General features: G+C 37.5%; 1 protein-coding gene across 2 annotated transcripts in view; it reads left to right on the top strand.

Moving 5' to 3' along the window:
- LOC133152939 (CUB and sushi domain-containing protein 1-like) overlaps positions 1 to 13,829 on the top strand; it is a 290,934-nt gene that overhangs the window by 243,839 nt on the left and 33,266 nt on the right. For both annotated transcript variants that reach the window (XM_061276928.1, XM_061276927.1), the window contains exons 41-52: positions 1,712 to 1,830; positions 1,907 to 1,976; positions 2,920 to 3,036; positions 3,370 to 3,579; positions 5,060 to 5,248; positions 5,515 to 5,692; positions 9,530 to 9,675; positions 9,930 to 10,010; positions 10,827 to 10,940; positions 12,243 to 12,359; positions 12,731 to 12,802; positions 13,210 to 13,356. In XM_061276928.1, the coding sequence (XP_061132912.1) occupies positions 1,712 to 1,830; positions 1,907 to 1,976; positions 2,920 to 3,036; positions 3,370 to 3,579; positions 5,060 to 5,248; positions 5,515 to 5,692; positions 9,530 to 9,675; positions 9,930 to 10,010; positions 10,827 to 10,940; positions 12,243 to 12,359; positions 12,731 to 12,802; positions 13,210 to 13,356 (1,560 nt within the window). The remainder of the gene's footprint in view (positions 1 to 1,711; positions 1,831 to 1,906; positions 1,977 to 2,919; positions 3,037 to 3,369; positions 3,580 to 5,059; positions 5,249 to 5,514; positions 5,693 to 9,529; positions 9,676 to 9,929; positions 10,011 to 10,826; positions 10,941 to 12,242; positions 12,360 to 12,730; positions 12,803 to 13,209; positions 13,357 to 13,829) is intronic.

Below are 13,829 nucleotides of genomic sequence, written 5' to 3'. Positions count from 1 at the left end.
GTAATATTTACCTGCCACATGTATTTCATGATAAAATTAATCAGAATGTGTTATAATTTAGACATAAGTGTTGAATAATGTTGATCATTACAAGACTCATTTATCATGTGTCATACAAACAACTGGTCTGGAAATGAGATTGCTGCTTTTTGATTAACCGCAGAGTAAAGAAAAGTAAATATAAATATACTACCAATTTTGGTTGTATACGAGCTGTCATGCACCAGATTTTTATTCAATTTTTTTTGCTTTGATTTGTGAGCCAACATTTGAGATACAGTATGAGCAATGTATGGCAGCAGCAGGGCTGTGGACTCGGTCGGATTTTTGCACCGAGTCCGAGCCCGGCCTCTTGACCATGATTCCGAGTCCGGCTGTCCATTTTTTCTGTTAATTCATGTGACTGCTTAGTCTTTATTCAAGGCTAATTTAGATCAAAATCTAAATAATTACAACAGTTTTGTGATGGCTTTGTTAAACATATAAACGAATACAATAAACAGATACTTTCAAGTTTTAATCATTAATTACACCATTATAGCTTAGACATTTGTCTAAACACAAATAACTAGTGACGACCCCTTATTTGGAAAGCAAAAAACCCATGTCGTACGGCGTCAGCACTATGTTGTTTTCAATAAAAACATGAAGACCTCACATTTGCGTCAGTCAATTTTAATTTTTATAAAGGATTATTCTCATTTGATGTCTTTAAATTTATCCGCGTTCTGCCATTGAAGCGGGGTGCATTCAAAGACCAGTCGTACAGACGGAACACTCATTCACTTCACCAAAACGCAACAATATAATTACGTGAGCTCTTTGCATAAACTTCGATGCAAAGAAACTCCTCTTTTTGGGTACAGGCTACAAGGAGTATATATTACAAAGGAGACTTTATACTTAATTGTGATCATCATTCATCCATCCATCCATCCATTTTATTTGATTACTCAGGTATTTTCAAAGCAAATTAATATTGTTGCATTTATTAATTTGCTTTAACATGACAGCGCAATATAATTAAAAGCTGACACGATAGCAATGTCAAACGTGTTCATTTAAGAAAAAGCCACACACGTTTTGTGATCAAATCTTTCATAACGAGAATGATTTGAGTGAATTGATTTTACAATTTTTATCCCCCCTCTGTCACTTTGCTTGGGACAAAAGGAGGCTTCAGAACTGAAATTTTACGCAGCAGTGAACTTGACTCACTTCACAACAAGCAGCAGTTGGGCAGACAGAATTTCTGAGTAATTCATCAAAAAGACATTTCAAACTGTTTGTTGCAACTTGCAGTTGAAATATATTTTAAAAGGTAAACTTAAAACAAAGAAAAGTGGACATTGTTTATTGAAGAAAACCTTTTCCTTGAAGTCTACAAGTCTACTCGCTTAATGCTGACACACGATGAAAATGCCATAGACAGGCTAATGAATAGCTGATAGTTGCAGTGTTAAGCAACAAAACTGTGCAGCAACACAGATAGACACATAAAAGAACAAAGGCATAACCTGGAGCCTTTATCATTTGCGAAAATGACCAATGGTATGCAGGTTAAAACGTGACACATTCCAAAACATGCTTCTTATGTAAGATTAATTTAGGACATTGAATTGTTGAAATGTTGGCGTTAGTGCGACTGCTGTCATGTACTGTAGCTATACATGCATCAGTAATCATTCATTTACACTCAACTTTTTTGCAGCGGTCGGTCTGACAACCTGTCCTGAGCCGATGATTCCAGCAAACGGCATAAAAGCAGGAGACAGATACATGGTCAATGAGGTTGTGGCCTTCACCTGTGACCCTGGATACACCTTACAGGTAACACTTATAGCCCAAAATATAACAATAAAACATTCCAAAACAATTGCCATATAACACTTTTTGTCCTGTCAAGGGCCATTCTCATATTTCCTGCATGCCTGGAACTGTGCGCAGATGGAACTACCCACCTCCGCTTTGTATAGGTACATGCACATGCACACACACTTAGACACTGGTATGCTCTATAAAAGGTGCACACATTTTTGCAATGAACATCCACCTGGAGTCAATGAACACGACAAGAGGGTGAAGTTACTCTTTAATTGATTCACAGTACCATACGAGAGGCTACAGAAGCAGTTTTGTGGTGCAAGACAAAGCTTTTGAACATGTTCACTCATGAATTGGTTCCACTGTTGTTTGTGTTATGGCCCTAATGGTTTACGTCTACATCTGTAGCAGGTTCATTCCATGTAATACGGAGATTTTCTAGTACAAGCTATTCTTAGCCGGGCGTCCGGCTCCTCTCGCTGCAATGTGTGTTTCAACATTGTAATCATATGCCAAACCAGGTGATTTTCTAACCAAATACGTTTCTTATAAAAGTAAACGTCCACATACAGCCAACAAATGATTGTTCCTCTTTCTGTAATGCCCATTGATGTCACAGACGAATGAAGGCATTCAAGAGTAATACTGGGAAAAAAAAGAAAACAAAGCGGGAGGAAAATTAAAACATTAAATTACAAAAACTAAGTAGTAATATTATGGGCAGGTCATAATATTGTTATTGTGGTTATATTACAAGAAAAAAAAAGGTTTGGGGAAAAATATAGTCTTTCTTATATTAAAGAAATAAAATTGTCATTTTAATGAAAGAGCAATCTTAGCCACCCTGAACGGAAAAGTATCACTCTTAGACTCGCAATTGATGTCTCTTTCTCAATATTTGCCATACACAAATATTTATTGGGTCGTTTTATAATATAATTAAAAGCACAACTGGAAGGATGATAATAACCAACCAAACAAAAGATGTGACTTTAGTCTGTGTCTTTTCTTTTTGCTGGTGTTTTTCATCATTTAATATTGTCTTGAAGCGCATGTGAAGCATCGTTAACGCAAGCCTTTCTCTCATCCTGTCAGCCCGTTGTGGCGGGGTATTGTCTGAGGTCACTGGAGTGATCCTGAGTCCGGGTTTCCCCGGCAACTACCCCGGCAACCTGGACTGCACCTGGCAGATCATCTTGCCAACAGGATATGGTAAGTATTAGTATGCACCGAGGGATAATTCCTGAAGAGGATTAGGCAATGTCAGTACATCTGCTGGTGTCGTTTACAGCACAACATCACTGAGAGTGACACACGGTTTATTAAAAGCCTTATCGTGCGTTTAATTAGAGGCAAGCGTGTGATGTCTTGTGTTTTAAATTTGACATTGATAACATCTGGTTGTGGGCTTGGAATATGCGCAAGAAATGTGCTTGCTTTTACACTATTAAATCAAAGTGCTAAGTAATTTAACAGTGAGCACAAGTGTTTCCTTGAGTGTAAAATGAAAAAACAATATTAACATTTTTATTATGTTCATCGCAGGAGCCCATATTCAATTCCACAACTTTTCCTCTGAAGACAACCACGACTTCCTCGAGGTGCGGTCGGGACCACAGCACAGCTCGTCTCTTATTGGACAATTCACTGGTTCGCAAGTGCCACCGTCTCTTCTAAGTACCACCCACCAGACCATCATTCACTTCTACAGTGACCATTCCGAGAACAGGATGGGCTTCAAACTCACTTATCAAGGTGAGTGCACTTTGGATTGTCATGAATCATATCAATCAGAAAGTGACTTGTTTTTTTTAATTGAAAGCGACAAACCAAACAGATTTGAACATCTGCTTGATTTTCCTCAACTCTGGTTTGTCTCTGGTCTCATTTGGTTTGATCATTTCAAGTTGCTTAAATGATGAAATAAAAAAGTACTTCAGTGCAGATTATGATTTACCATCCAAATGCAGTGGCCATTGCCAACTAACAAAGAGTATGTATGATGTTGTAGGCTGTTTTAAGTGTGTGCAACCTTATGGCTTTGCTCTAATTATTTAAAAAGGATGGCGCCTTGGCAAAGCCCCCATGAGAGGCTGACATCTTGTCTACTTTACTCTTCTCGTCGAGCGGTTCCCATCAAAAACACAAAACATGTCACTGGCGGCGTAACCTGACTTGCTAAAGGACACACATGCCCACCTACATTTACATGCATGAGATAATTGCCCCTGTTTTGACCTGAATTTGCACCGGTCAAGTCCTGTCACTTTGATTTATGTCCCTGTGAACTCCCATGGTCTATACAGAGAGTAGACTAACTATCCCTACGAGACAGGGATGAATAAGATTTTGTACAGAACTATATTAATGTTTGGATAACACTGGGGAAAATTAGATAGATAGAAATCAGTGATAGACAGCGATATCACATGTCCTTTGATCCTGTCTCTAATCCCCTCCAACTTCACTTTGCAGTAATAACAAAAACTTAATTTTCGTCCCTTTTTTAGTTTAAAGCGACGCCAAACCTTAGGCATCATCCTATTCTAGCTCCATGGAAGACCGACATTTGTTGCCGAAAGAGTGACATATGTAAATGTGGTAAACATCAAAGTGGCCAAAAATTGGTTTCCTCACAGACAATTTTTTTATGACCATTGTTTGTGGTTGAAACCAAGTTAGCCATCCTATAAAACAAAACAAAACAAAAAATCCTAGCATTTAGAATTCTGGGCGTGGTCATGGAAGAAACCAAACACCCATGCGTGAGTGTTGTTTTTTTTCGACTAAGTTGAGCTGTGGCCCACAGGAGCTGAGTCCTGTCATTCTGAAGTATCCTTTGAGACACTTCCCATCTGGATTTGTAAATGTTGAGCAAATACTAAATGGCAGCACACGTGTGTCAGTACACATCTTTCAACTGGTTGCAGTGGTGCAAAACTCTCTTCCATTATTAAACACATTTACTTAAAGTCTAGACAATTTTCTCATCAATCACGCCTGTTGTCATTAATGACTTTTAATGCTGCATGCCCAAAATAGACCAGTCTTGTTCTTGAAGCCCATGATGCAAATGAATGCTACTCCCATCACTCAGAAATGATCTTGATCCAATTTTTCTTACTGAATTGGTTATTCCATCACATTGCGTTTGGATATCATTGGTCATATGAAATAGATTTAAATGTGATGTAATAAAGTGTATGTACTAATTTACAGTAATGTTTGCTTTTAGCTTATCAACTTCAAAACTGCCTGGACCCTTCCCCTTTCACCAATGGTGACATCATCAACAGTGACTACAGTGCTGGCCGGTCAATAACATTCTTGTGCTATCCCGGCTACGTTTTGATCGGACACCCGGTCCTCACATGTGTGCATGGGACCAACCGGAAGTGGAACCACCCATTTCCACGTTGCGAGGGTGAGAACAAAATCTTGTATGTTTTTGTTTACTTTTGGACATTGATGAAGAAATATCAATTATTGAAATCAAAAAATGAATTCTTCACAATACACGAAATTTTAACCAATTATAATGCCCGTTTCTAAACGAGTGGTAGCTTTTTGCTACAGCCCATCTTCCAGCCTGTTTCTATCAAGTTTTGAAGGCCTGGAATGTTTTAAAATGTTTTATTTGGAACTAAAGGACAGTTCCAAATAAATAATCTTTTATGACTGCCTTTGCAGCTCCCTGTGGCTACAATGTCACAGCTGAAAATGGGACCATTTACTCGCCTCAGTACCCCAATGAATACCCTAACTCCCAAGACTGTAGCTGGCTCATCGTCGTTCCCCACGGACATGGAGTTTACATCAACTTTACCTTGTTGCAGACTGAGCCTGTCACTGATTACATTGCCGTATGGTAAGCCTAAACCCGCTGGAATGTACAAATACAATGTACTCTTTTTTTTTATCTACGGACATACATTTCTAGTTGTCTATGCTTGTGTATTTGCAGTGGCGCACCATACTGACTTCTAAAAACATATTTCTATTTATGTAGCTCTATGACACACGGATTTTTTTTCGACAGCTCATTACAGGTGCAAGTGTATTACATTTTATAGCTGCGAGTATATGAGTCTCATTGTAGTGGTTGCTTTTTGGTGGATTTGCAGAGATCCCAACTTCATAGCCTCCCGATGCATACTCTAGTTTATGCACACCCTGGCTCTACTGTAGCTATAATGGGATTCAATGTGGAGCTAAGATTGTAATACAGGTAGTCTGAGAGTAATGCATTTACAATGGGACCACTGACCAATTTAATCTGACTCAGTGGACCGGCCCCGACTGAGCCCAAGAGCCCAGGGAGTCTGGGTAACTCTGGTCGTAATGATCAGATTCAGTCAAGAGTGGGGAATGTAATGAAAGGCGTACTGGAGCCGGAGTTGCCAGATCCAGTGGGACTGGGCTGCATCTAAAAAGATCGGGTCACCTCCGGACAATATTCTCACTTACTAGTTACTCGTTGGCGGCATGTTGTAGAATTTATTTTGAGTGAAGCTAAAAATCAAGTGGAACTGGTCTAAGCATTTAATTTGAAGGCTGAAAAGTCAAGCTGTAAAGTGAGCAGTTGAAATGGAAGGCAATGCAATCGGTGAGCACTTGCTTTCAATTTTGCTGCCCTTCAGAGTCTATTGGTACATGTTAGGAGAAGCCCACAACCAAATGAGTCAACAGTTGAACGGGGATTTCAGTGATACTTGTGCTCACGTAACACTGTCCACTGCACTGACATGTTGAAAATCCCTTTCTGACCTTGTACTGTTGCAAAATAAATATAATTTACAATGCGATATTTGACAAAAACAAATGCAAAGCTCAATCTATATTCAATTCAATACATTTTGGAGTAAATCAGCCTGTCAAAAGATGGGAACTTTCTTTTGAATCACCTACTTGGTAGTTGCTTTACTGTCCTTAATTTGGTTGTGCCAATGATAAATAATGAAATGACATAATCAGGAATGGGTTATTGGATGCCAACAAGGCTTTTTGAAATAACATTGAAACAAATCTATTGTCTATGCAGGCTTTTCCACTGCCCTAAAAGTGCAATAAACATAAAAAAAACAAAATTGCTGGAGGTTGCATTTAATGATGCATCCAAAACATTTCTCATGGCCTCTAAAGGGACAAATCGAAGTTGTATGTTTGCAATTCTTAATGATCCACCGCTGTGTTAAAGACACTGTCGGGCTCTTTGGTTTCTCTTTATCAAGTCTCCTACTGAGACCAAAATAAAACAAGTGAGGTAGCAGGCATCAGGCAGCGCTTGCTTAGTGAGTAGTGACTTTGCACATCGAGTTCTGTTGAACGCAAAGATTAGCATCATCTGACAGTGTTTAGCATGTCAATGATTTCCAAATGATGTTGAAGGTACATTAATGATAACGCATATTGGAATGGGGTTAAATGCAAAACATGTTGTCTTCCAACTGTGTTATATAAGGAGGGTTTGCTTCATTTTATGCAAGCACATTGTGTTAAAAAAAGCTTTTGAAACTTAATACTGCTTCTCATGCAAGTCCTTTTTTTAGCATCTATTCCAGCTTCCCTCTTTCCCATTCCTCTTTTGTTCCATGTTCTCATTAATCATAGTGCTGAATGCCGCGTCTTGTACATTGCTATGTTCTTCATATCTCACTTATTTGCCCTTGCTGCTTTTTGGCTCAGCATGCCCATTAACTCCCGGGGAACGGTGGCAGTGTATCCAAATGTCAGGGGATGTTGCCAAACTTTCCCTGTTGTTTTGCCTGCTGATGAACGACAGCACCACCCCATTCCTTGCATTGAACGATACTTGGAGATTATTTTTTTTAAGTCCACACAGTTGTAATGAGAAGTTTCTAAACTTTTACCATGTGCAGGAAAGTAATATTCATGTTGGACTTTTATTAACTTTTTGATTGATCTTTATTTCATGGTGGAGGCTTCAGGATGATAATTGCAGAGGCTTAATACTAAATACTAGCCCACGTTATCTATTCCAAATTTTGATTGTATTTAGAATCATTGTCCTGTTTGAACCTTTAGCACTTGTGTAGCTGTTGATTCCAGGTGAATTCTGATATTTTGGAGCATTGTAGGCCGTTGTTCTATACTAATGAAAAATTATGGTTCCAATCACCCGTTATGGGTGCCAAGTAAATATTACCTTTACACTCGTGATGATCCATAGTAACTTTTCTCCACACTCAATTGTTTGATTGATCATCCTTTATCGTGATGATCCATAGTAACCTTTCTCCATACTCAATTGTTTGATTGATCATCCCTTATTTAGTAAGATACTGGGGCTTTATTTGGAACATTTGCAACCTTGAACGAACCCTGACAACAACGCAACATTTGCCACCTTGGAAAAGACTCACAATTGTTCATCGCTTAGTGGGAAGGGGGGGCTTTAGACTGTGATACTCCACTTTGCTATCTTCTGGGCTAGAAAAGATGGCATGTATGATGTATTGCAATATGGTAATGTTACGCTGATATATCACTTTTGAATCTCTCCTTACAGTGAACATTCTTGTCACAATTCCAAATCCTCACATATGCATTTTGCTAGCCAGCAAGGACATCAATTTATTTATGGGGACACATTCATCTTACGCTCTCATTAATGTATGGCAATTGCTTAAACTACAATATGAACTGCAATATATATATATATATATATATATACGTATATGTATATTGCTCATAAGCTTATACCATGCACTCGACGGAAGATACGCTTTGATAAAAGATATAAACAGCCTGCTCCAGCTAAGATCAGGATTTTATTGAGTTAAAGGAGAATGTATGCACTTTTCAAAATTAAGCATGAATTATAGATACCAGCCACCAAAGAATATTTTAAATCAAATTGTATAAAATAAAAAGGTGGCGCGGGTGCTTGGTTAATAAAAACTGTAGTTGTGTGAGTTTCAGGCTGAAAAATAAGAAACACTCAACATTCTGTATTCAATTTGTGCTTAAATAGACAAACAGTACATTTCTATTCACTTAAAGAGTTTCAACACCTACGGAAACCTTGAATTATTGAGCAGCCAAGAGATTCCAGGCACACTTATTGAATTAAAATTTTACAAGCCTTGTTTAATACAAATGCACGCTCATTAAAAACAAAAAGGTGCATTTAGGAACTTTAGAAAATGTAACCTTTCAACAACATTCAATTTTTAATGAGCTAAGTTAAGCCTTTAATCCAACAGCGTTCAATGAACTTGTTTGAAAAAGGGTGAAAAAGCAAACAAAGGTGACAAAATATAAATCCGGGCCACCCCAGACCTAAATGAGTACAAACTACCGTATATAATTGCTTGTCATTTATTCCCTTTTTATTTACGCTTCAGAACAAGATGGGCCTTGTTTGATTGCAAAACAATAAATATATTCTTGAAATTAGACAGCAAATGGCAGCAAATTAAAGTTATGTCAGAGGCGGTAATAATACTAAAAGAGCATCTGGTCATACTTAATTATCGTGTCATCTTGTGATTTTAAGGGCTCGACTTGTTCACACTGAGTGATAGAAGACTGAGTATAAATATGAATCGTTAAAATCACATTTTTCCTGTCACAAACACCAGATGTCCAGGAAAGCTTGTGTTTATGCAGTCGCGTTTAATTATTTATTTATTTAAAAAAAAATTATTGTCACACGTCTGTACTCTCACCTGTCCTCATGCAGGGACGGTCGAGATGCATCCAGTCCTCAGCTGGGAGTCTTCAGCGGCAACACGGCGTTAGAGTCAGCCTACAGTTCCAGCTCCAAGGTTCTGATCCGCTTTCATTCGGACTTTTCCACCGGAGGATTCTTCATTCTCAACTTCCATGGTACACGAGCATATTGTTTTTCAAAACAATATCTAATTTTAAACCCTTAAGTTTTCTTATAAAAGGAAACTAGACTGGCCATGGGCCATGTTTGTATTGCTCATAAAACGAAGCTCTTATATGAATAGCTAACTTCTTGGAACTGTTGCTGGCACAAAGGCATTAAATAAAATTGCAAATATGCAAATGCATTTTTTGCAACATTCTATATTTAATCAAACTATATTATATAAATATATACTTTTTCTTTCCAGCCTACCGTCTGAAGAAATGCCCTCCTCCCCCTGTAGTGGAGAATGCTGACATAATCTATGAGGATGAAGAATTTCTAATAGGTAATAATGCAGAATACTGTGTATGATCACTTGATGTTAATGACGTTTGAGGGGAAACCAAGCTGAAAAATTAATCAATTGCTTTCATAATATATTTTCTGAATATTGCCTTTTTTAAATGCATTGTCATTCACATACAATGACATATAACAACCAACTCAAATAAAGAAAATATTTTCATTGTGCTTGAATATGTGCTGGGGATTTGAAAAACATCAATTTTCGGGTAAATAATCACTTGTCAAGGCCTCTATTTTCCCTCACCACTATGTTATATAATGCACTCACTGCCTTGCTTTGTGTGACCTTTCAAATCAACCATAGGTGTAATTTTAAACAGACAGCCACCATCAATTGTCCCTGTCAGGAGTATGGAAAATTCAATATCTTACAGTAAAATATGTTATCATCTCTCTGTGGACAGAAAAAAAAAAGCATTAAAACCGACCAAAATATATTGCTTAGAAAAGTCTATAGATTTGATTTATAAAAATTATATATAAAAACGATCACGTACTTGATAGTCAAAAGAAATATCAGTTGACAGTTGTACTTTTTTAACAATATGAGAGAGGAACATCATACCATCAACATCAAGTGCAGCAGCAGCTTTGCAAGATGCCACGCAAAAAAAAATGCAAACGTTCATCAATAGAACAGTAAATGCAGCAAAACACGGAAACATTTATTGTAAGACCTGAGGCCACTATTCAGTATTTATCATTTTGAAAATCTGCGCTTCTCAATCAATTATGTATAATGAGTGACTGATTATTATTCTTATTTTTTTAATAATTCATTTTCTCCACGCCATAGGCGATATTGTGGCTTATCGTTGTCTCCCTGGATACACACTCGTTGGGAAGGCGGAGCTCATGTGTACGCTCAACTCCCATTTACTGTTTGAGGCGCCACCGCCAACATGTCAAGGTAAGGCAGAATCCATGTGTTAATCAGAGATCCACGTGTAAAGATGAATTATTGTGAGAATAAATGTGTGCTTGAGGACCTGTAAAAAAGAAAATACAAAATATGAAAATCATAATTTTTAAAGTTTAAATTTGTGATTGCATAATTGTTTGTGTTTGTTCCTAAGGAAGAAATACAAAGAGCCAAACTGAGGCTTAATGTCATGATTCAATATATGGCAAAAACGACAATGTCTGCTGAAGTTATTCTTGCAATACTTTTCCTCACGATATCTTTTTGACGATATATGCTCCTTTGAACTTGATGTATTATAGTCTCTGTTAAAATTCAAAATCTAGTAAAATAAACTAAAGTTTGGGTTTTACTGAAGTAAATAGACTAGGGCATTAAAAAACTGTAGTATGTGGGAAAAAGTATTTACATTTTTTATTGCAAGTAGGAGGTGAGTCAACACTTTTCTCAGTTTTGTCATCATCTGGAACAGAAACGTGTAAATATTTACATACAATCTATCATTGTATATGAAAATTACATATTTCTCATCCCCCCAAAAAGTTGAATATACTAGCTTTTACGCTCAAAATGCTAAACCTGTCAAAAAAATACATCTGCGGAGGAAAACATACCTCTTCGTTTACACACTGTTCATCTCGGTATCATGTTTGCTAAAAAAAGCTATTTATATTTTCATATAAAGATTGATTGATCTTGTTTAATATTTTCTTTTTAAATAATTTAGCCAACGTAGTCATCTCAGTGTCTCAAGAGGAACACTTGCTTGTAAGCATCATCAGTACATCTTCTCTGGAAATGAATTTGAGGCTCTTTGTGGAATCTGTGAAAAGAGTGAGCGGTTGCATTTATTTCTCTCACAGCAGATGCAGCGCTGCCGAGAGGATCAGGCTTTGTCACCGCTTTGCCCATTGTGTTTAATAGATAGAAGACTGTGCTCTTACTGTAACATCATGCAACTTAAGTGCTCCTTTGGCACAATTAGAGGTCACCTTCTCTTCATGTGAAAGTGGTTATTGCCATGACACTTAGAGATGGGGCAGTACGTTCTGTTTATTTCTTGATTGTACTCAAGGCTGCTGAATGGATTGAAAAGAATGAACGCTTTGTTTGATTATCACGCATCCAGTGTTAACAGTTATCGTTAACGTGTTAACATGAGTGGACAAGTAAACAGAAAAACAACCTTGAATACAATAAGAAAACTCACTGTGTCACTTTGAGGTGTAGTTTGCACAATAACGTTTTTCCTCTTCATGCAGTTTATAACGTGCATGTTTCCCCCTCTAGCCCAGTGTCCAGCCAATGAGGAGAGGTCTTCATCATCGGGAGTCATTTTGAGTCCTATGTTCCCCAGCAATTACCCCAACAGCCAGACCTGCTCCTGGCTACTTCGCATGCTTCCAGGTTTACTTGGCTATGGCTTAATAATCGCATGCCATGTCATTAGCTACTCTTGTATTCAATGAGATCCAGTACATTCTGCCCTTGCAATTGATAATACTGCTCAGTTTTGCATTATTGTTATTCATTACGGTTGTAGTTTGCAGTGATGTTGACGGGCACTTTATCACTGAGAATTTTTCCATTTTTTGTCCCTTATCATGTTGCTAAATAAATGTGAAGCACAGTTCTCTAACCGTAATGATGAACAGGCTGACTGAATAATCCTCCTTTTGATATGTATTGAATCTCATTAGAAAACTCAGACGTGCCTAATGTTGTCTGGTGGAATTTGCTTAATGTGTTTATAGTTTAATGAGCGTCTTGTCTCTCAGGTTACATCATCAATATCTATGTTGAGATGTTCCACAGTGAGAAGCAATTTGACGAGCTGGAAATTTTTGACGGTATACTGTCTCACACATGGAACACACACACAAACAAATGCAAATATGCCATTTTTGTTTATGCCAAAAAAGTCACATTTTGCATTTTGTGTTCTTAATAAGAATGAAACATTAGTAGGTGTTCACCACACTTGGATGAATTTGTCATTAAAAATGCAGCAACACACACACGCACGAAGACATAATGTAGAATTTGAACATATTCTCAGGCTTGCATCATCTGTTTGCTTTGCACAATGCTGCAGAAGTGTTATCATTATTAATATAGGATGAATATGGGAGTAATGGAACAACTACCTAGGTGAAAAACAAATCATGTTATCCATCAGTTATCCATGCAATCTGAAAATGTAGGGTTGACTATGTACACAGCTTCACAGTATGTTTTATTCATGCGCTCCTTGCAGGGTCCTCAGGACAGAGCCCTTTGCTTGTGGCTCTCAGTGGAAATCATTCATTTCAACTCAACTTCACCTCCAAAACCAATCAGCTTTACCTACGCTGGTCCACTGACCATGCAACTAACAAGAAAGGATTCAAGATAAGATACTCGGGTACATGCACACCATACATTTCAGTAAATTATGCACTATATACATTGTGTGTTTGTGAGGGGGTGCCCTTTTGATTTATAAACCTTAATGATAAGTGCAAGTGCACATTAATTGGTATTTATATATTGTGAAAAGGATTTTATCCCACCGGGTTTCTTTCAATTGTTAATAATGTTACCGTACTTAACCACAAGATTACAATTATTTTCACAATGTAGTTTGGAGTTGAAATAGCACAACACAATGACCGCGACCTATTGAAAATGGACTATCAGATGTTACCACATTTTAAAAATTCATTACAATGGACTTTAAATTGTTTGAGTTGCAACTGTAATTAAATACTCCACTTCTGAAATGTTTCCAATTTTGTTTCTCATACAGTGGCATAATTGGTGTAAGTAAGCCCCTTGAAACCCTTGTCCTCAATAGCCCTAACAATCTTGGTTGTATAACATGAGCCACAGAGAGAT

This window comes from Syngnathus typhle, linkage group LG4, assembly GCF_033458585.1.
Source record: "Syngnathus typhle isolate RoL2023-S1 ecotype Sweden linkage group LG4, RoL_Styp_1.0, whole genome shotgun sequence".
NCBI classification, from domain to species: domain Eukaryota; kingdom Metazoa; phylum Chordata; class Actinopteri; order Syngnathiformes; family Syngnathidae; genus Syngnathus; species Syngnathus typhle.
The sequence above is the reverse complement of the archived record's forward strand: the minus strand, read 5'-3'. Positions and strand labels throughout refer to the sequence as shown.